At 47.7% G+C, this 21,657-nt stretch overlaps 1 protein-coding gene across 1 annotated transcript in view; it reads left to right on the forward strand.

Moving 5' to 3' along the window:
• PDILT (protein disulfide isomerase like, testis expressed) overlaps positions 1-21,657 on the forward strand; it is a 303,945-nt gene that overhangs the window by 238,849 nt on the left and 43,439 nt on the right. The window contains exon 10 of the mRNA XM_078665093.1: positions 17,987-18,070. Coding sequence (XP_078521219.1) covers positions 17,987-18,070 — 84 coding nt within the window. The remainder of the gene's footprint in view (positions 1-17,986; positions 18,071-21,657) is intronic.

Consider the following 21,657-nt stretch of genomic DNA (forward strand, 5'->3'; position numbering starts at 1 on the left):
GCACCCTACAACATCCAGCATCCAAATTCTAGCCCCCTTTTTCTGGCGCTAAACAATAACTGTAGAGGTTAGCAGTGACAGTGACCAAACTCTGCTAGTACTCAGACCTATATCAATTTATACCAGTTTCCAATGTCAGTTTTTTTTTTTTTTTAGCTCGCTAAAATGTCACGGCGACAGAAGTTACTCCGGTGTGGGTCCCAGACCCCCATACGCAAACTAATCAAGCGTGTTGGCAGACCAACTCAATTAGCACCACCAAGCCAACCAAAAACATCCACAGCGCCACCTCTTCATCACCCGTCTCCAGGCTCGAGGCTACAGACCTCAGTCCTCCCGAAGGCTCCACTCCCAAGCAAAAAGCAAAACAAAAACAGCAGGAGAAAAAACAAAAGCGCCGGGCGGCAGGTACGGAGGGCACGCAATTCAGAGACCGCACGAGGGAACCGCAAAGCAGCTGACCTGCTGCTCACGACTTGCGGCTCCCATCCGCCGACACAATCCTCTATGGAGGAAACCACCGAGGCACCAAGGCAGCCGGATGGGGCTGAACTGCAACTCCGAGTGGCTCAGGGTGGTCAGAAGGGCTGCAGGTTCGTTCAGCGGCGAAAGGACATGCCCCCGAAGAAGCGGACAAAGACGCCGTCTAGCCTCCGCCAACCTGAAGCGTTGCAGCGGGAGATCAGCATTTAGAGGAGGTTACTGTGAGCTCAACCCCGCGACTGGCTCCTAGCTGGCCGCCATGTTCTCTCGCTCCGTCATCAGGCCACAAACCTGGTATTTTAACGACAATCCAAATGTATAATCCTTAAAAGCCTTTGTACAGCTGACCCTCACCTTCCGATTTAGAGTGGTATCTATAATTATGTCTTGTAAAATGGCTTTCACAGTCGGACATTGTGGTAAAAGGGAAGCTTCTTCTTCCACAGTCGGACATTGTGGTCTTAGTTTGATCTTGTGTAATGTATTTCTCCACATGGCTTACTGTAACAACGGGCAGAGTCAATTTCAAAACCTGACCACACAAACCACACCAGCAGACAAACGAATCTCCACTTTGCAACGATCATTTAACAAGGAGGCGGTACTCTTGGCATTCAGGCCTTGAGCAGAAACCAACAATCTCCATTCCGTTCGGGAAACTCCTGAAGACAGAATTCTTCAGGCAAGCTTTCTTCTGAACAAGGTGTTGACAAGAACTGCAACAGGATAATAAATGAGAGAGTTTTTTCACCTGCCAATCTGTTGGCTTTCTGACTCCTCTCTCAACCTTTGCCATTTAAGACGCCTTATTTTTCGTTTTTCTATGAGGCTCTAAGATGCTATTTTTGGGGCTTTACAACATTAAAAAATAAATCATTATTTTTGAATAAGTTGACCATGCGCAGGAAAATAATATGTTGAACGCTAAGAGTTTTGAACTTAATATCACTGATCTGCACACTTTTGTAAAAAAGTATTTGGTATCCTATTTTGCTAATTTTCATGCATATTACTCAAGTGGGCCAATGAATTGCTGAATCAATGGAGTATGCTGTTGAAAATGCTGAAATGAATAAAATTGGCAGGCCTGGGTGAGGAACACATGAATCAGATATGCAATTTGGAGGGCAATAACACAGAAATCATAGAAACAACTGGAGGGCTAGTTCTGGTGGCTCGTGTCAGATGTGCATGACCGCCCTCACACCTGCAGATGATCACACTGATCAAGCAAATACAAATCACACTCACCTGCACTAATATCTAAATCACTGTCTCACAAACGGAAGGTATGTTAGAAAAGAAATTATGCAAAATGCCTTTTGAACCCACCAAATATATCAAAACAAACGCTGAATATACGGTTGAAAACGAAGGAAAGCCAACAAAAGCTAACGATGGTGATAACTAAAGCTTTTAGTTAAAGCAAAACAAGCAGGAACAACAGTAAGAATATGAGTTAAAATGCCTTCCTGCACAAAATACCGACAGACATGTAATCCCAAAAGACCAACCCAGTGCTCCATGTATCCCAAAGATACAAAAGCCCTTTTACAGTGTTTGTACCACAAAAGCACGCACAACATAATTTGAGATGTGCTACATTCTTTTTCTTCTAGCAACTTTGGGCCTCATTTATGAGGTCCTACCAGCACCTTTGCACCGCTGAAATTTTACTTTTTTGACGTTCTGGTGGCGCCATGTGCCACTGGCATATTTATAAGGCCATTTTCATGGCCTTATAAATATGTGCCCCTTTCACACAGAAAACTCAGTGAAAGGGGCTTTCCATGGGTATTACGGGGGGATTTCCCAGCAACGTCAGTTTTTTTACATTCTGGTGGCGCAGTGTGCCACTGGCATATTTATAATGCCATGTGAAGCCATGTTACGTGACTTGTCATGGCCTTATAAATATGTGCCCATTTCATGCAGTAAACTGCGTGAAAGGGGCGTTCTATGGGTGTTGCTGGTGGCATTCCCAGCAACATCCATGGCTCTTTGACACTGTTCCAGATTTACGAGAAATCGTAAGTCTGAGGCAGCACCAAAAACCTACGCCTCCTCAGGGGAGTCGAAGGGAGGCGGGAGGCAGAACGAGGAGAAATATATTTATTTTTTCTTGTTTTTCCTCTATGTGTGATTCTGCAGCACATATACAAAGAGGAAAAAGCCTCTTGTGATTGTCACAAACATAATCATCCCTGCAACACAGGCACCCTTGCACCATGGTGCAAAAGTGTCTGCGATGGCGCACAACAGCCCATTGTGCGCCGGCACATGGGAAAAGGACAAGAATGCGCTGTATCTAATAGATACAGCACATTCCTGCCCTCTTCTTTTGCTGTAGGGAAGCGCAGCAGCAAGGGCTGCTGCACTGCTCTATGACGAAACACCTGTAAATGAGGCCCTTAGGGTATTTCTTTAAAAATCTGTGGGGAATGTTCAGAAAGTTCACAACGTTAAAAACAAGTTCGGCTGTAAAATTATTTCCAGTAACAGGCATGGTACAGTTCCACGGGGCAAAGCTAAGAAAGGTGTGCACTTGCACAGCAAATGCTTCCGCATTACATGGCCAAACAACAGTCACAAAAGACAAACAGTGTGAGTGTGTAGGCATAGGACAAGCTGAAAACCTGTGAACTATGGTTATATCAATAATTGGGCATCTAATGAGACTGCGGGGGTGTACTAAAAATTGTGCACATTAATATAGAAATTGCCATCCACCCTAAAGAAGATGGATAACACAAAACTCACCCTTGCTACCACCAACTTTGAATATGATTTAACAAATGGGAACGCAATTAAACTTCATGCAGCTCCTCATCTAAAAAATCTTGTTTTACAGAGTTTTACAAACTTGTCCCGAATCGGGTATCAGAGCATTTTACATAGCACTAGTTGCATTACATGAGAATAAATTCATTTTCTGGTATGCACGGGGAGATTAAGTGATTTGCCCAGAATCACAGGATATTCAGCATCATTGCTGAGACTCAAACCCAATTCCCCAGATTCGAGCTTGACCGCCCTAGCCGTTAGGCCAACTCCTCTCCCCACAGTACAAAGAGCAAGGAGGGCATAGGGTTGCCACACATGCATATGGTGGAAGACTGTGCATGTCTCCACTGACACAAAATGTATAAAGGAGTATCACTCGACAGCTGTCCCGTCCGTCGCCTCTACCCTCCCCGACCGCTGTGTTACCATAACACACCTAGCCCGAAAGGAACTAGCCGCACCGCCTACTTAGATAAAATGCCTTCTACCACTTCAACCTCTCCCATCCCCCTCTCCTCACCCTACATAAAGCGGCACGACCCGAACTCCTTCTCAATCAGTCTCCCCACCCAACCTCTCACCCAAAGCGAAAAAAATCCTCAAACACAAACTGATCAGGCAATACCCTGAATCACTATTTGCTGACATATATCACTGCTCCGCCAAAGGGCAAGTACAAATGGACCTCATCTTTCACACGGAAAGGCCTGGCAATTGGAACTCCATCCTTAGAGCACAACTCCACATTACAAAAACCACCAATACTCCCCATAGCTGCAAACTATCTTTCTCTACCCCTAACCACCTGCCGCGTTGTGGGAACACCTCTGTGAACATTTACTCCAACGGCACAGTCCTGATTCAAGCTAACAATGCCAACCTTGAGGCTTTTGATCTCCTCTTCCCCTCTCTATGCACTAACAACACCCACGCACAGCTCCCCTCCCAACGCTCCCCGTCTATCCGGACAACCAGTCCCCCCAACAGAACACCCTCCCCATTCTTGCTCCTGCTATCACAAACACCTACCCTCCACCTCAAACCTCCTCCAACACCTCTACCACCAAGAACAAGGCGCCACCTCCTGCACTAGTCCATCCTCTGGAACAGCCCCCTGTGCATAACCTCCTTCAAACATTACTGGACAACCTCAATACCCACTCTAAGTCTCCCAATCACCTGCCTATACCAACCTGTAAAAGAAAATAACTACCACAACACGACCCCTTCACCCTGCGCCTTATCCCATAACCCAAATGGACAATACAACTACTACCAGAAGACCGCACAACACTGTCAGTTCTTCTCCTCGCCGAGAAGACATTATCCAGAATCAACCCACCCCCCTCAAGAAGAGACGACTTTCCCTTATTGAAAGCCAAGTGGCTATTCTAATACAAGGCCTGAATGACATCCTAAGCAACCTTGCGACAGTCCATAAGACCTCCTTAAACACTCACTCTACTCCCATCTTCCCCAACCTTGCACACCATAGGCTTCCCAAGGCCCCGCGTCCCAGCCGGACCTCATTACCCCTCCTGATCCATGCCGGAGACCGAATAGAACTATGGAAGCCATGGCCCCTGATGAAGCAACCGAGCTGGCCTTCTCATACACCACCCCCTCCACTCACATCCTGCAATCCACGATTCAGGTAATTACTGGATTCAGAAGTGAGCACTCTCTTCCAAAAGAGCCCCTAAACCCCCAGCCTCTCTCATCAACATCCCTACGGCTCCACTAACAACTGAACCAAAAAAAGAGACTCCCCATACTAACTGCATCCTCAACCATGACATAGATATATAGCCTACATCTCCGAGACCTGGCTAAATGACTCCTCCCCTCCAATCATGGATATGCTCGTACCCCCTGGTTTCTCTATCATCAACAACGATAGAAGAGACCAAAACGGTGGAGGTTTAGCAATCATTCACAACAACAACCTGTCAGTGACCAAAATTGATACCTTCAACTACAATTCCTTCGAATGCCTAACCACCAACATCAAAACCAGTAACAACAATCTACTACACTGCCATCTCTTATACCATCCCCCAGGTAACACCATCACGTTCACGGAACACCTGTCAGACCTGATCGCTTACTACTCTCTCTGAGATAGCAACAACCTAATTCTGGGCGACCTCAACCTCCACTGGAATGATAAAAACAGCGCTCCAATACAAAACTTGAACGAGCTATTACATTCCAACAACCTTATCCAGCACTGCTTAAAAGAAACTCATAGCAAAGGGGCAATCCTAGATGCGATCATCGCCCAACACGACACAATCACAATAGACCACATCCTTCCGATCGACTGGTCTGACCATCACTTAATCCTATTCCACATCTTGCAACCGATCATGTGCCAACCTTCATCCAAGACCCCCCTAAATGGTCAAAAAATCTAACACAGGTCAACACAGTTGACTTAGAAGAAAAAATAAGCACCCTACTGCCCATCTCCCCTGACGGCCTCTCAACTACAGAACTCACATCCCACTACAACACTACCATGTCCTCCATCTTAGACAAACTAGCCCCACTGAAACTGAAAAAATCCAGGAACATCCCCTCCAGATCCTGGTTCAACAAGGATGTCAATGATGAAAGGAGGCAACTTAGAGACACAGAACGTCTCTGGAGAAAGAATCCCTCCTCTAGCCTCGCGAAGTACTCAAAAAAGCAAGAAGAAAGTATAAAAGACATATCAATAATGAAAAAAAAAACTTTTTCTGCACCACGCTTGACAATGCGAAAAACAGGCCAAAATAACTCTTTAACATCATCAAGCAACAAACGTCCAAGTCCTCCTCTACTCAACTCCAGGACTCCAATAAACTATGTGACAACTTCGCCAGCTTCTTTAACAACAAAATCATCAAGATTGAACTATCACTTGACATCAACCTCTAACCTGCCGGCAAAAAGTTTGCCACAGCAATCGAAACTACCCCTAGTTTGCGCCCCACAAAAACCTGGAGATCCTTCGACCCCATCCCTGAAGCTGAGATTCTCAAATTAATTTCCTCCTCCAAGCCCTCATCCCACATCCTCGACCTTATACCCTCCCAAATGGCCAAAAAGCTGAAACTCTCCCTTGCACCACTTTGGTGTGAAATCATAAACAGCTCCTTAAAAACCGGCATCATTCCAGACTGCCTCAAAGTCAGACAAGTCACACCACTTCTGAAGAACCCAGGCCTAGACACCAACGACCTGAAGAACTTCCGACCTGTTTCTAATCTGCCCTTCCTAGCCAAAATCCTCGAAAAATAGATTCTCCATCAACTGAGCCATCACATTGACGATATCAATCTGCTAGACCAACACCAATCGGGCTTCAGAAAAGGTTGTAGCACTGAAACCGCAATCCTTAACATCGTTGATGACATCCTCGAGTCCCTTGACACGGACCATTGCTGCCTACTCATCCTCCGAGACCTGTCGGCAGCCTTTGACACGGTGGATCACAATCTTCTCATCAAGGCTCTCAAAGACCGAGTAGGTGCAGACGAGGTGGTCCTTCAATAGTTCTCCTCCTTCTTTCACAATCGCACCCAAAGGATAAAAATTAAATCCTTTACGTCCGACCTACTCCCCGTCGACAGAGGTGCCCCCCAAGGATCAGTACTCTCCCCTCAACTGTTCAACATATACATGGAACCCATCACCACCATTCTGAAAAAAGCCAACATCCCCTTCCACCTATATGCCGATGACCCCCAGATCTACTTGGAAACCTCCTCCATTAATGACATTCTAAGACTCAACAATACTCTCAGAGAAGTTCAACAATGGTTATCAACTAACCACCTTAAACTCAATCAGGAAAAAACTGAAATCCTCTTCATCTCTAATAAAGAAGAAAACCTGCAAATCGTAGAGTGGCTGAAAGCAAGCGATGCTCTCAACGGTAATCTCACCCTGGCAAACTCGATGAAATCACTAGGAATCATCCTTGACCAAAAACTAACCATGACCAACCACATTAAGAACTCTGCAAAGTGTGCCTTCCTCAATCTGAAGTTTCTCAATAAAATCAAACCCTACATCCCACCCATGGACCTCAAACAAGTCACCCAATCACTGGTGTTATCTAGACTGGACTATGGGAACGCAGTCCTCTCCGATACAGCTCTCTCCCACTTAGCGCCCCATAAAATAACTCTCAATGCTGCTGCAAGAATGGTCACCGGAGTAAAAAAATATGATCACATATCTCCCGCACTCAAAGAACTAAAATGACTTCCAGTGGAAATGCATGCTAGCTTCAGAACTGCCTGCCTCATGCACAAAGCCCTGCACACAGGAAAACCGGAATACCTGGCCTCTAAACTTAAGAAAGCTGCCTGTCTAGAATCCTCAAGAGCTCCAACACCCTCCTACTTATCCCCTTGAAAACATGCAAACAAAAAACTGCAGCACGTTCCTTCGCAGGAAACGCATCCAAAATCTGGAACTCTATCCCTGTTGATATCAGAACTACCCCCTCCTTTGCAAAATTCAAAAGACTCCTAAAAGACCTCTATCTCAACCGTGCCTTCCCGAACTGAAATCCGTAACTCACTAGCCTCCACTTTGCAGTCACCTGGCAATGCTCCTCCATTCCCTACCTCATCCCCTCTCCCTAACCCCCTCCTTGTTCACCGCCGCTCGGAGGAAGTCTTAGCCTAAGACTTTGTCCATGCATCAAGACTACCTTTCTACCTCAATGGCGCACCTCGGACGCACCGCACAGTGGAACTTTTGAACACTTATGAACACTTATGTTTATTCTTATCTCCTTTATATGATTTCTCTCCTTTCTGCTGTAAAGCGCTCCGATACCTTCGGGTCTGGCCAGAGCTATATAAAACCTCTTAAACAAATAAGTAAATCAAGAACAACATCAAGCCCAAGCAAATGGCACAGGATGCCATATTTAATAATGCGAGGTTCTGATAGACATGCAGGTATTCCGCCGCAGGTTTCCTCTGTACAGATACTGGAGAGACTTTTGTCATCATACATTGTCTGCAAGGTTACATGGCAAGTGACAAATGCCCTTGAAACCCACCTACCACATTATGTTAACTTTCATTGTGCACCACAGATGATGTGATCTGGCAAGGGAGACGTCTATCTTTCGGCTCCACCTCTCCATATGAAAGATTGGCTGCTCACACCTCACCATCAAGAACCTCGGTCTACTGCACCCACAAATAGTGCAAGGACATTTCTGTGGAACCCTGCACACCTCTGGTAAAGAGAGGCCATTTTGAGATCTACACCGCCGCTATCATTGGATGCTCACACGCAAATACTAAGGCAAGCTCACTATAATGCTGAAGTACCTCTGTAGTATTTAATCTCAGGGGTTTGTGAAGTAGAGCAGTGAAGGATTACTCTTGACGGGTTCTGGTAGTAAAATATAGTACAGGCAGCAAAACTACCAGGCATGATAAATATAAAGTTTGAGCTGTGCTATATTGTTTGTCAAATATATGACTATTATTATCACTAGGGAAACATGCTCAGTAATTTTAATAGGGTCTTATGGCATTAAGTCACTCTTCAGAGAACAGCATCCCTGTTAGTATCTCACTTCTTCTCTGTGTCTATGTGTGGTTATCTGGGATTAAAATTTGTATGGCAAAGGGGATCTAGCAGCCCAGTACAAGTGTCTATTCTGTGAGCAATTTTACTGCACATTTCTACGCCTGGTTTCAGTCTTGGTTAATGGTACCTGCCAGCTACATATTCTGTCCTGATCTGTCCAAAACTATATGAGACGAGGAGAAAAAGTGACAGGCAGGCAGAGAAAAAGGCGAGAGACCACTTTCTGACTACCACTAACCCTAAGGCGCAGGTGTAATCCTAGGAATTTTGTATGTACAGGGATCGAATTCTAACACTGGCACCTTACAGAACATTTTCCCATGCACTCTCAAACATGTTATTTCATTTCATTTTGGACATTTATAGAGCGCTTGGAAGTACGCCCACCGGCGTGTCCCCGCGCTGTGATAAGTGAGAAACTGAGGTTCCACCCACCCTCCCGGCCGTCTACCTGCTGAACAGAATGGTCTTGAGTTTTTTTCTGAAAATCAATTCTGATGGCTCCAAACGCAGGCTTAAAGGAAGAGCATTCCAGTGTTTGGCCGCCAGATGCCTAAAAGATCTACCCCCCATGCGGGCTTTCCTTACTCTTGGTATCGTTAAGAGCCCTGTGCAGGAGGATCGAAGGCTAAGTGTGGGTTCATACACGGTCACCAAATTCCTGAGCAACGCAGGAGCCTTGCCATTCACAATACGATGGCATGTGGAGAGTGTTTTAAATTCAACCCGACTGGCAACTGGAAGCCAGTGAAGTGCGTGGAGCGCGGGTTTGGAGGGGGATCTCCTGGGGAGCCTCAACACCAAACGGGCAGCCGCATTTTGCAACACCTGAAGGCGCCCGATGACCCTGCTGGAGGCACCCAGATATAATAGGTTGCCATAATCGAGGCGGGAAGTCACCAGGGCATGCACCAACGTTCTGCGGGCCGCAAGGGGGAGAAGATCTAACACCTTTTTTAAGGTCCTCAGGACGCCGAAGCATACCCCAGCCACACGGCCCACATGTGTATCAAAGGTCAGGCCAGAGTCCAGCCAGACCCCTAAGTTCCTTGCCTCCTGGCAAGGAGCTGGCGCCTCGCCCAAGCAAGAAGGCCACCATGCCGACGACCAGGCATCCGGAGTCCCACCCACAATCAGTACCTCGGTCTTGCTACCGTTTAGCTTTAAACAGTTGGCGGACATCCAGGCTGCTAGATCTTTCATGCAGTTCCTGAAGTTGTCCGCCGCAAGATCCGGGGTCCGTGAGAGGGAGATGGCCAGCTGCGTGTCGTCGGCATAGGACACAACACGCAGCCCGTATTTCTCCACTATTCCCGCCAAAGGGGCAACATAGAGATTAAACAAGGTGGGGCTCAGGGAGGAGCCCTGAGGCACTCCCTGGCCCAACCCGATCTCTCTAGAGTAGCAATCGCCCAGATGGACCTGAAAGCGTCTGTCAGATAGAAAGGATCCTAGCCATCCCAGCGCTGCACCTGAGATACCCCTTTCCTCCAGACACTGTAGCAGAATGGAGTGTGCTACAGTGTCAAATGCAGCGCTGAGGTCTAGCAGGATTAAAGCCATGGTTTGGCCTTCATCCGCACCCTGACGCAAGGCTTCCACCGCCATTAGAAGAGCTGACTCCGTCGAATGACGGGGGCGGAAGCCAAACTGAGAGTCGTGGAGCAGACAGGCATCATCCACGTACTTCATCAGCTGGAGATTGACAATCTTTTCCGCAACTTTAGCCATATAAGGCAGGAGAGAGATGGGACGTAGATTCTCAAATTTATCAAAGCTAATGTTGGCTTTTTTTTGCAGCGGGAGAACAATCGCTTGTTTCCATGCAGCAGGGACAGTCTGCGTCTCATAAGAGGTGTTGAGCAGAAGGCGGATGTGTGGTTCGAGAACATCCAGACTTCCCATCAGCCGTCTGGGAGTAGTGGGGTCCCTAGGTGAGCCAGATCGTATTGATCCGCAAATGCGGATGAGCTCCTCCGTCGGGGGGGTAGTGAAGCTGGACAGCCGTTGTTTCCCTAATCCCTTGGTAGTTGTCCCAAACCTCGGGATTGGAACCATCTGGTGTGGGAAGGAGGTGTAGATTGTTTCTACCTTATTGGCAAAATATTCTGCTATTCGGTCGCAACCCTCCACCGTGCAGAGTTCTTCCGGTACTGCTACAGGTTTCCCTACCGATAGTGTTTTATAGATTAGGAACAGTTCTTTAGTGGAATTTTCAGCTTCCAAGATCCTGGTGCCAAAGTATGTCGTCTTGGCCTTCCTAATCAATCTATGGTAGGTTCGCCGAATAGCGTTGTATTCGGTTTTCGCAAGCACCGTAAGGGTCTTTCTCCATAGTCGCTCTGCACGTTTACACACCACTTTGGCTGCCCGTACCTCCTCATCATACCATGGTGCCGTACCCTGCAACCGACCACCCCTTCTTGATATGCCCAGTGGGGCCACTTGATCCAAGGACTCCGTAATAAGCAGGTCCAAGTTGGTGTTTAAGGCTTCCACTCCCACTCCCCCTAAACGACCTTTATCCATAAGGGCCTGATTAAATTTAATTACAAACATTTGGTGGGAATAAGTGGGTTTAACCTACTGACCTACTGCACACATTTTCCAGGGTGCGCCAGAAGCCTCTCTATCTGCCGTGGTTCAGTTAATAAGACATGTACACAATTGCTGTAATCCTTTGCAACCGCCTCCCCATTTAGTAGTGTCATTAGCCTGGGCATGTATGAAGGCAGCAGTAAGCCACGTTTAATGAAGAATCATTTAGTGTGTCCCTTAATCACCAAACAATCCCGAAGCTCTCTGTCAATCAATCAATCAGTATTTATATAGTGCGACTTATCACCCCAGGGGGTATCGAGGCGCTGAGGAGTGGTGAGCTTTAGTTGAAGAGCCAGGACTTGAGTTCATTTCTGAAGTCGGTGAGTAAAAGGGAGGTATGGAGGTGGAGTGGGAGGTTGTTCCAGGACTTGAAGGTAGGAGAAAGAACGACCTCCAATGCGGCTCTGCCAGATGTGGGGGGCTTGTACGAGTGATGCAGATCGGAGTTGTCTGGTAGGCTGGTGGAAGGTCAGAAGGTAGTTAATGTAGAAGGGTCCAGTGTTGTTGAGGGCCTTTTATGCATGCATCAGTGGTTTGAACTTGCATTTCTTCTGGATGGGGACCCAGTGGAGGCTTCTGGGGTGGAGGGTGATGCTGGTCTATTTAGGGAGGTTACAGGTGAGTCTGGCTGAGGCGTTCCATATGGTCTGTAGTCGTTTAACGCGGTGGGTGGTGGTTCCAGCATAGAGTGCGTTGCCATAGTCCAGTCGGCTGCGGACGAGGGCTTGAGTCACTGTTTTCCTAGTGCTGGTGGAATCCATCTGAAGATCTTACGAAGCATGCAGAGGGTGTTGAAGCAGGAGGAAGTTACTGTGCTGACCTGGTGCTTCATTTAGAGATCACTGTCCAGGTTGATGCCGAGCTTGTGGGCATGATTGGGGGGGTGGATGAGGGCCGAGTGTAGTGGGCCACAATGTGTTGTCCAATAGGGAGGTGTTCTTTCCAAAGATGAGCACTTCTGTCTTGTCAGTGTTCAGCTTCAGCCAGTCGGCAACATTGGTCATGGCATTCTGGAAGTTGGATATATGGTGGAGGTGTCTTCCATGAGTGAGAGGATGAGTTGGGTGTCGTTAGCGTATGAGATAGAGTTGAGTCTGTGGGTGCGGGTGATGTCGGCTAATGGAATCATGTAGGCATTGAAGAGGGTGGGGCTGAGAGCGGATCCTTGGTGGACTCCCCAGATGTTGCTCTTGGGTTCAGAGATGAAGGGTGGTAGGCTGATTTTCTGTGTGCGTTCTGTGAGGAACAGGTGATCCACTTGAGGGCATTTCCTCTGATGCCGATTTGGGGGAGTTTGGTGATGAGGGTGTGGTGGGATACTGTGTCAAAGGCCTCTGAAAGGTCGAGGAGGGGCAGGACTGCAGTCTCACCATGGTTCAGGATGGATCTGATGTTGTCAGTTGCGGCTATCAAGGCAGTCTTAGGGCTGTGGTTGGAGCAGAAGCTGGTCTGGGTAGGGTTGTGTAGGTTGTTTGCTTCTAGGTGGTCTGTGAGCTGGCGATTGATGGCTTTCTCCAGGACCTTGGCCAGGAAGGGGAGCAGCGAGATGGAGCAGTATTTCTTGAGCTTGCTGGGGTTGGCAGAGGGTTTCTTTTTGAGGGGTCTCACTTCAGCGTGTTTTCAGGCATTAGAAAAGGTGGCTCTGGTGATGGATGAGTTGAGGATGTTGGTGAGTGCGCTGCTGATATCCTTCTGTCTCAGGTTGAAGGTATGGTGGGAGCAGGGGTCTGTTGGTGCTCTGGCAAGGATGGAGGTCATGATCGCTGTTGTGGTTGTAGTGGTGAGTGGTGTCCAATTGGTGAGGCAGCTTTTTAAGATGTCGGTTTGTGTCAGGATGTGGCTGAGGTCAGTTGGCTGCGGGTCAAAGTTGCTGTAGATGTCAGATATCTTGTTGTGGAAGTAGTACACCCGGAAGTCGCAAAGGGCTAAGGAAGATCAAATGGTGGTCTGAATGAAAGATGGGCAGGAAAATTCTCTGATGATGCTGAAGAGCTCTCGTGTGTGATTGGAGCTAGCCTTGGTGCGGTTGTTTAGGGTGTCCTTTTGGTTTCCTTGAGGCGGTGGTGGTATTTGCTGAGGGCAGACTTTAAGGTTGTGAGGTATGAGGGCTTCCTGCTGGATTGCCATTGTATCTCCGTTCGCTTACGCTCATGGTTGAAGGTGTGGCGTTCAGGAGAGAACCAGCTCATGTGTCTGCAGAGTCTGCAGGGGATGGCCGTTTTCATGGATATCATTGTGTCAGTGCAGTTGGAGATCCAGTCAAAGACTTTTTGGATGGCTTACTTCTTCTTCTGGTTGCTGCTGCTTTGTGTGTGGCCCAGCACACATACATGCAGGTTTTGTTTTCGGCCTCTGCCCACTCGCTCCTGCCCTTTCTTACTGCTCCTGATTCCCACAGGTTTCCTGACCTCCTGCCTCCCTGCCAGCCCATGCCAGCCCTGCCACCTCCCAGGACTACTTATGGAGGCCGCTGCACCAAAGCCAAGCCTGTCTGCGCCTGTCCGTGCCTGAACTGCGTCCGGACCGCGCCCAGCACCAGGAACCCTGGCTTTTCTGCCACCCATTGCTACACCACCTCTGAGCTCCTAGCTCTGGCCCCCAATGGCCGCAACAACAACTGCTGCATTACCTCCCCGATACACATGGAAGCACCCTTTGCCTGCCACCTATGCTGGTTCACCTGCAACACCGAAACCCTTGCCACACCTACACAGCTGACCTCCAACCCTTCAGAACAGCTCCCGTACATGCTGGTCAATGCCCAATCCCTCACGCATGCCACCAAAATTTGGGATGCGATCACCACCTCCAGCCCAATGTGATGTTTCTCACCAAGACCTGCCTCTCACCATCCTCAGCACCCAATATCGTGAGCGCAAAGCCCCACAGCTACAGAATGATACACAGAGACCGCATCAATAAACATGGAGGAGGCATCACCATCATCCACAAGGAGACCCCCCAATGCACTTCTACTGAAGATGACATCTCATCAATCATAAAACACCTCAACTTCCAAATCCGAATCAATGCAAACACTACCATCAGAGTAACCCTCGCCTACAGACCCCCGGCCCCTGCTTCTGTGATGCCATCTCTGAACTCATCGCCCTCCTGGAAAAACACTCCAAGCACTACATCTTCCTCTGTGACCCCAATTTCCACCTCAACGACCCCAATGACAACAACTCCACCAAGCTCCTGAAGACCATGAGCAACATCGGACTCACGTAACTGGTCACCAGCCCCACATGCTGTGCAGGACATACCATGGACCCAATCTTCACAGCCAGCGACAGTATTAAATTCAAACAGCACACCAAACTCACCTGGACGTCACCATAATCCACTTCACCATTGAGGCTCATCAAGACCCACCACCACGCCCCCCCAATCCCGCCCACAGCAGATGGAACAAAATCATTGACACAAAATGGACTACCCCCCTCAACATCACCAGACCCCACAACACCAGCAACCTTAAGCTAGCTGTCCAAAACCTTCTCTGTTATTGACCAATATGTCATAATCATGTCCAACAATTACCAAGGAATATGTGAAATGGGTGTCCTGCTTAAGAAAATATAAATGTGTGTTCAAACGAGGGCCAGATTGCAGCGTGAACACTACAAGGGGTACAGAGAAGTCAAAGGATAATTAGTATGTGATGTTCACCTAGCCTACCCTCTAAATGTGAGTCAGTAACTTAATACAAGTACAGAACCCTTGACCTGGAGTGAGTCACACAATCTGCTCATATGCAACTGACTGTCCTTTGAAGAGCTGGTTGCTGACACTCTACAAAAGCAATGCCACCAAGCAGTGCTTAATTTGCAAAAGAATAAGATAAGTACTGAGATCCTGAGTTTTGCTCAGAAGTCCTAAACCAGCACTATCAACGGTCATGCTGCATAGTGTTGATTCCACCTCATTGCTCTCTAACCCCTTCTAGGCCGATGACGAGCTCAGCTCGTCATGAGCGTAATCTGCCGTGCGCTCATGACGAGCTGAGCTCGTCATGAACCGCGGGGTTTTTAAAATCGCCGCGCACAGTGGGAAAAGCCGCCGCAGCGATCGGTTAATCCACCAACTGGCACCTCCCCGATCCTTTATGTCACTTCACCGTTTCAGGTTCTTTTTATCCCTGCTATCTTTGTTTGTCACTGTTTTCCTTTCTTTCTCAGTCTCAACCAAAGTCTGATGGGGGGAAAATGAGGACAGTCCCTGCCTGCAACCACCAACTTAAATTAAGCACTGCTACCAACTAAAAGAGGAGATTCAAGAGGGAACACTGAGTGGGCTCTTGAAGTACTCAAACAATTCATGTGTCTGAATCTAGGCCAAGTACACCCACCAAAGACAAGGGGCTTGTTGCAGTTTTGTTCCTTGTTCCACAATATCACCATCAACAGGCAACTATGTGCTTCTGCATCCACAAAAATCCACAAAAATCACTGCTGCACTTACTGAGGCAAGGAACTATCAGGATACCCCCTGTCAGCAATGCTGACCTCGAAGTGGCGGTGAATTTAGGAATCCATCACTGCCGCAGGTGATATGTCCCTAACACGTACATAAGTGACATACGGCTACTGTTGCTTCATGAATGTCAGGAATGTATAAGTTCCCTGAGTCGATTCTAGACTGCGGGCAGCTGATACACAGCTATGCCTAGGTCTACATTGGTGTCCTTTCACCCACAGAACATATGGCTTCTCTGGAAAATGGCTAAAAGCCAAGTGGGCACACTGCAACAGGCCTAGGGTTTGGATGGATGTCATAATTGAATGCTATGTCCAATGGAGTATACTCAACCAGTAGAAGAAGTGCAAAAACCATGCCAGGGAAGAGGTTTATTGATTGATTGATTGAGGTGGGAGGTGCTGACGCTTTCTGCCTCCAACATGTGTTGGTAGATGTGTCCAACTGCAAACAAAGGCTTACCATACACTGTGCTACTGGGAGATGCTCAGTGGAAATAGCTTCATGTTATTCTCTTCTGGGGACAGATTTTACTTTTTTATTTGGAATATAAGAGGCCATCCCTATGCCACGGATCTCCTACTTTCATAGATAAAAATTAATTTACTTCCATCCATTTTTTTTACCAGATTCACATATCTTGAGAGCTCCAGAGTCACTATACTAAAATAACATTTTTTATTTATGATACCCACAAAACGGATCACAAATATTATCATTTTGCTACAAATAAAAGTCTTTGCAACTATTTTTTAGCATAATACAAATACATGTTGGTGTATGTTTTTTGTCCACTTGGGGTTTATTTGTACTATGAGAATTAGGAGGATTCTCCTTTCCTCGTTTATTACAGAACGAATTCATCCATTTCATTCCTTTATTTTCCTAGAACTGAGACACGAATATATGCATACAGAGGTTTTTATGGGTCAGCAGGACAGCGCCCCACGCATCCCTGAAGACAGGCTATCCTTGTTGCTTTGAAGGGGATGTGTTTACCACAGAGATCCTGCCACACTTATTTACAAAGATGGTAGCAGGGGGATGATGGAAGGCATTCTACAGGTCCCACAACACCAGTAGGCTTGCCTTAAGGCATCTTCAACCTAGACCTCATAACATAACATGTATTTGTAAAGCGCACGTCCCCCCCCCCCCAACAGTGTCTCTTGGCGCTGAATAACAGATGATTTTGGTACCCAACTCAATGATACTCATTTTATCAACCTCAGATGGATGAAAGCCTAAGTGGACCTACCAGTGTTTGAACCGGTGCCCATGAGGTCGAACACAGGCCCCTGCAATGGATACATTATTTCACTGAGCCACAAGACCCAGCTTATGTTCAGCCAACTCAAACAGAGGGGTGATAGACTGGGGGTGGTCTTAGAAAATTCCACAACCCTTGTTTGACTTTACACGAGATTCCAATAAACACATTTGGCTTTTTGAGAAGGTTTGGGCAATGTTCATTTTTGTGATTACACTTTCACCTCCTGCATGACTACACACTTTTAATTTTCCAGCTTTTGATTTCTCTGCACACCAATGAGCTAGAAATGTTCTGACAAAGCCATACAAGCGGTGCCGTTGAGACGCATTTCACAAAATCCAACATGTCAACAAAATGGATTCCCTTCCGTTTGTCAGTGACGTCAGCATGATCAGTAGTTAGATGTTTGTTGCGGTAAGTAGAGCCAATTCAGAGCACTGCTATCCCCCGCTGGCCAGAGGATTATTGTATGTCCATCTGTTTGTGAGAAGTGCAGCTGCGATTCGTGGCAGACACTGGACTAGAAGGGTACAATTCCATTGTTATTATTAGTGAAAATTTCATGCAGGTGTGTCGCAGTATCAGCTGACATTCTTAGCTTCCCTGGCATGAGGAAAGAGAGGTAGGTTACTGCCTTGAATCTGGGGTTTGGCACTGCTGCTTTGCCAACCGAGAGTGCCTGCAAGCAAGTTATGTCCCACATAAAATTGTTATTGGGGAGTTCCCCGAATTTGAATACCTCTGATTGTTTTACAGGCTGTAAGATACACTGGTGAAAAGACTTTGGAGGCTTTTACAGAATTCTTAGAACAGCAAACAAAACCTAAAGTGGATCAAGAGGTAAGCTTGTATTTAAATGTTTTCTCAGTCTGTCTATGAGCACAGTGCTTTCTGAAAGCAACATGAAGCTGTAATTATGTTGGCTGCCAAGTCCTGGGCCTGTCTTTGTTGGGTCTCAGCTGCTTGGTCTCTGTTCCCAAGACGCGGGCAGGTTTGGGCCTTTAAGGACACCACTGCCCTTGAGGGATTTCTTTCATGTGAGGAGGCTCTACTACCTAGGTTGATATAGAGTGAAAATGGTTAAATGCCAACATAGACAATCATTAAGAAGCAAACCTGCACAACAGTTGTGTGAAAATCGAGGGAGTCAGGTTAAATCAATTACTCTCCATATGACTATTGCTTAAATACAACTGTAAATAAGCATTGGGAAAGCCTATAGGTCTCACTTTTGGGACCTGTTGGCTTTGCCAACGCCTTTTACCCATGCTGAGTGTACAGCATCCTCAAGATTCTGTAAAGCATGGTTTCAGGTATTTTGCAGGTGCCTGCATTTCCTGTTACAAATGCACACATACAGAATGACACATGCACCATTTTTTTACTAAGATGGATCAGTAAATAAAACAAAAAGAAATAGAAGTAGCGGAAAAACACTTTTAAGGTGGACATGCCTGAAGAAATTTGCAAACTGGTCCTCCTCAGACAAAAAAGACCGTGGGTGGGGGGAGGGAGGGCAACAGGGAGTTTGAGGGTCGACGGTTGGAGCAAAGGAAAGCGGTAGAATTCCAGGTGGCGGGAAGCTACAGGGAGGTGGGAGGGGAAAAGCTAAGCTCAATGGAGAAAGACATGAGCAAGAAAACAATGCAGAGGGGAAAATCACATGGACAAGAGAGAGAGACATAGGGGCAGATTTACAATAACTGGCGCATCCCCAGGGATGCGCCAGTTATTGTGCGCCGCAGCTCCGCCACCCATGGTGCGCCGCATTTACAATGCGGCACACCATGGGGCAAAAACGGCACAGATGCGTGACGCATCTGTGCCGTAAAGGCGGCGCATTGCTGTAGTTGCGTCGCAAGCGCGACGCAGCTCCAGCAATGCTCTGGGGGGCCCTATCTGTCCAATGCTGCGTCAAGCCTTATGCCTGCTTCAAGCAGGCGCAGTGTTTTGACGCAGTATTGGCCTATAAGTGCCTGCGTGAAATCTTGTAGATTTCACGCAGGCACTTTTGTGAGGCGCACCTGCCCCGGAACGCCCACCCTGCGCCGAAATGCCCACATGTGGCGCAGGGCTTTACAACGTGACGCATCTGCCTAGATGCGTCACGTTGTAAATGGGTCACAGGGATGCGCCACGTTTACGCCGCTGTTGCGTGACGCAACGGTGGCGTAAACGTGGCGCGAGTCCGACATAAATCTGCCCCATAGAACACAGCGAAGGGGAGAGAAGTTCACAAGGAAGATAACAATAAAACAAATGCACTCTCATGGAGTTCTTAACTAAAAAGAAAACTGTAGTTCCCAAAAAGCAAGCAATGATAGTACACAAATAAAGCGGCTATGCTCCAGGAGAGGAACACATGTGAAAGAGGAAGGCAAGCTCACACAAGGCAATGAATAAAAAGCAAGCTAATGAGAGTGACAATAGAGTCAAACAAAAGTAAGCAGTGGGTGTGCTCTAAGCCCACTGCAAATCAAAATAGGTCTTTTGCAACCAGACATCTTACGTTGTCAGGGAGGCTCGACCTAAAAATGTGACTTAACTTAAACATAATGTTCATTCATAGCAGATTTGTAACAGATTCCAAAATTGTTCTTTTTAACGTAATTTCAAAGTGCAATAAAGGGGTGTGTGGCTAAGATGTCGGCTACATAGGACGTGTTTTTGTCCCTCAGCCACCTGGATAAACACAAGCTATATTTTGCAGAGTACTTGCCCTGAAACACACCAGATGTTGGGCTCAGGGTCGCTGGGATACCAGGGCCCCACCTGGGAGACCTGAGCCTTTGGCGAGTTCTGGTGCAGCTGGAAGATCTTGGTCTGAAGCGGGGCCTAGCACGATAGTGGGTGCGAGGAGTTTATCGGTGCGGGTTCCAGCCCAGCAGGCTCCCTCACTTCCGACTTGACAGCTGGTGCTGCAGGGGTAAGACCAGTGGTAAAGGAGGCCTGTGGAGCCAGGGACACAACTGGCTACTGCCGCAGACTGACGTTCTGGAGCAGTCCCCATACGGCCTCTCACCATGTGGCTAGTCTCTACAGGGGCAGTTTGGACTCCCGGTCCGCCTCAAAGTTATGGTCCTGAACCGGTGTCCTGCCCAGCAAGCTCCACGCATCTGAGGTGGTGGCCAGCTCTGTGGGGGTAAACCCAATGTCGAAAGGGGCTTGGCGGCCCGTGGGCATAAAATGCTAACCACCGTGGACCGAGGCCTGGAGCGGTTCTCGTACATCTTCTTACTACACAGCAGCCTTCTGCAGGGGGCCTGATTTTGGGGCCCTGTGTCCTGCTCGCGTCTACATTGGTAAATGTCGCTAGGAATCACAGTGCTCGGAAGTTCGCTGGCCTGTCCCTGCCATTTCCCAGTGAACTCAGCTACCTCCTTCTCTTTTCCTTTGAACCGTGGAATCTCCCACCAACAGCAGAGCCGGAAGGCCCCAGTTCAGACCCTGAGAGACAGTAGGCACAGCATCTCATTTATTTTGAATGTGTCAGAGCTGGGGTTCCGGGGGGAGGGTGCACAATACAACCCCTTACTGTAAGTTGCCCACTGTACCCTGAAGGAAGTCTGTCACCCCCATCACTCTGCACACGTACTACCAAATAGCTCTACAGCGACTACTGGAGAGTGCTACTGAACCATCACCCTTAACACACAGCGCTGGAAGACACAAATGCCTGTGAGCTTGCTTCAGGCGCTGTGGGTGCCTTTTTGACAGGACGAGGGTCAGCGAGCTTGACCTTTACTAATCACACAATGGCAGCCACCAAAGGCAGAAAGGAACACTCCGATCACAACATGCTAACCAGATCCACTCACACTGCCCCCAAGGAGCTAGCAACGGCCCGCACCCCAACAGGCAGCTCTGATGGAACCAAGGCCCGGCCTGGTGATGTGGGCTTTTCTTACAGTCCTGCTCGACTCCCTCAAAGCAAACTTAGAAGAGCTCACATGCAACCTGTCCACGGACCTGGAGGAGGTGAGGCAGGACCTGAGCTCAATTGGAGACAGGGTATCCAAGCTTTTTTGCTTACACAAGTGACAGCCTGAATTCCAGGCCCATGCAGAAGAACTGGAGAATAGGTCCTGATGAAACAACATTCGTTTGCGAGGAACTGTGGTGGGTGCTGAGGGAACAGACATATGAAACAATGTCCAGGTATTATTCCATTTCATTGTAGGCTGCACAGAGGACACCGCTTTGCAGCTGGAAAGGGTCCACTAGGTGGGTTGGTCCGGGAGTAGCAATAAAAGACCTCCAGATACCTTGGCATGTGTCCAAGACTTCCAAATAAAAGAAGGCCTCCTCAAGAAAGCCAGAGATTTGCACCCCCTCCACTTTAGAGGAAATAACTTGTCATTATTACAGGACATATCAGCGCTCACCCTACAGTGACATAGAGACATTAAATTGATTACTGAATTTCT

This window comes from Lissotriton helveticus, chromosome 10 (assembly GCF_964261635.1).
Source record: "Lissotriton helveticus chromosome 10, aLisHel1.1, whole genome shotgun sequence".
NCBI lineage: Eukaryota > Metazoa > Chordata > Amphibia > Caudata > Salamandridae > Lissotriton > Lissotriton helveticus.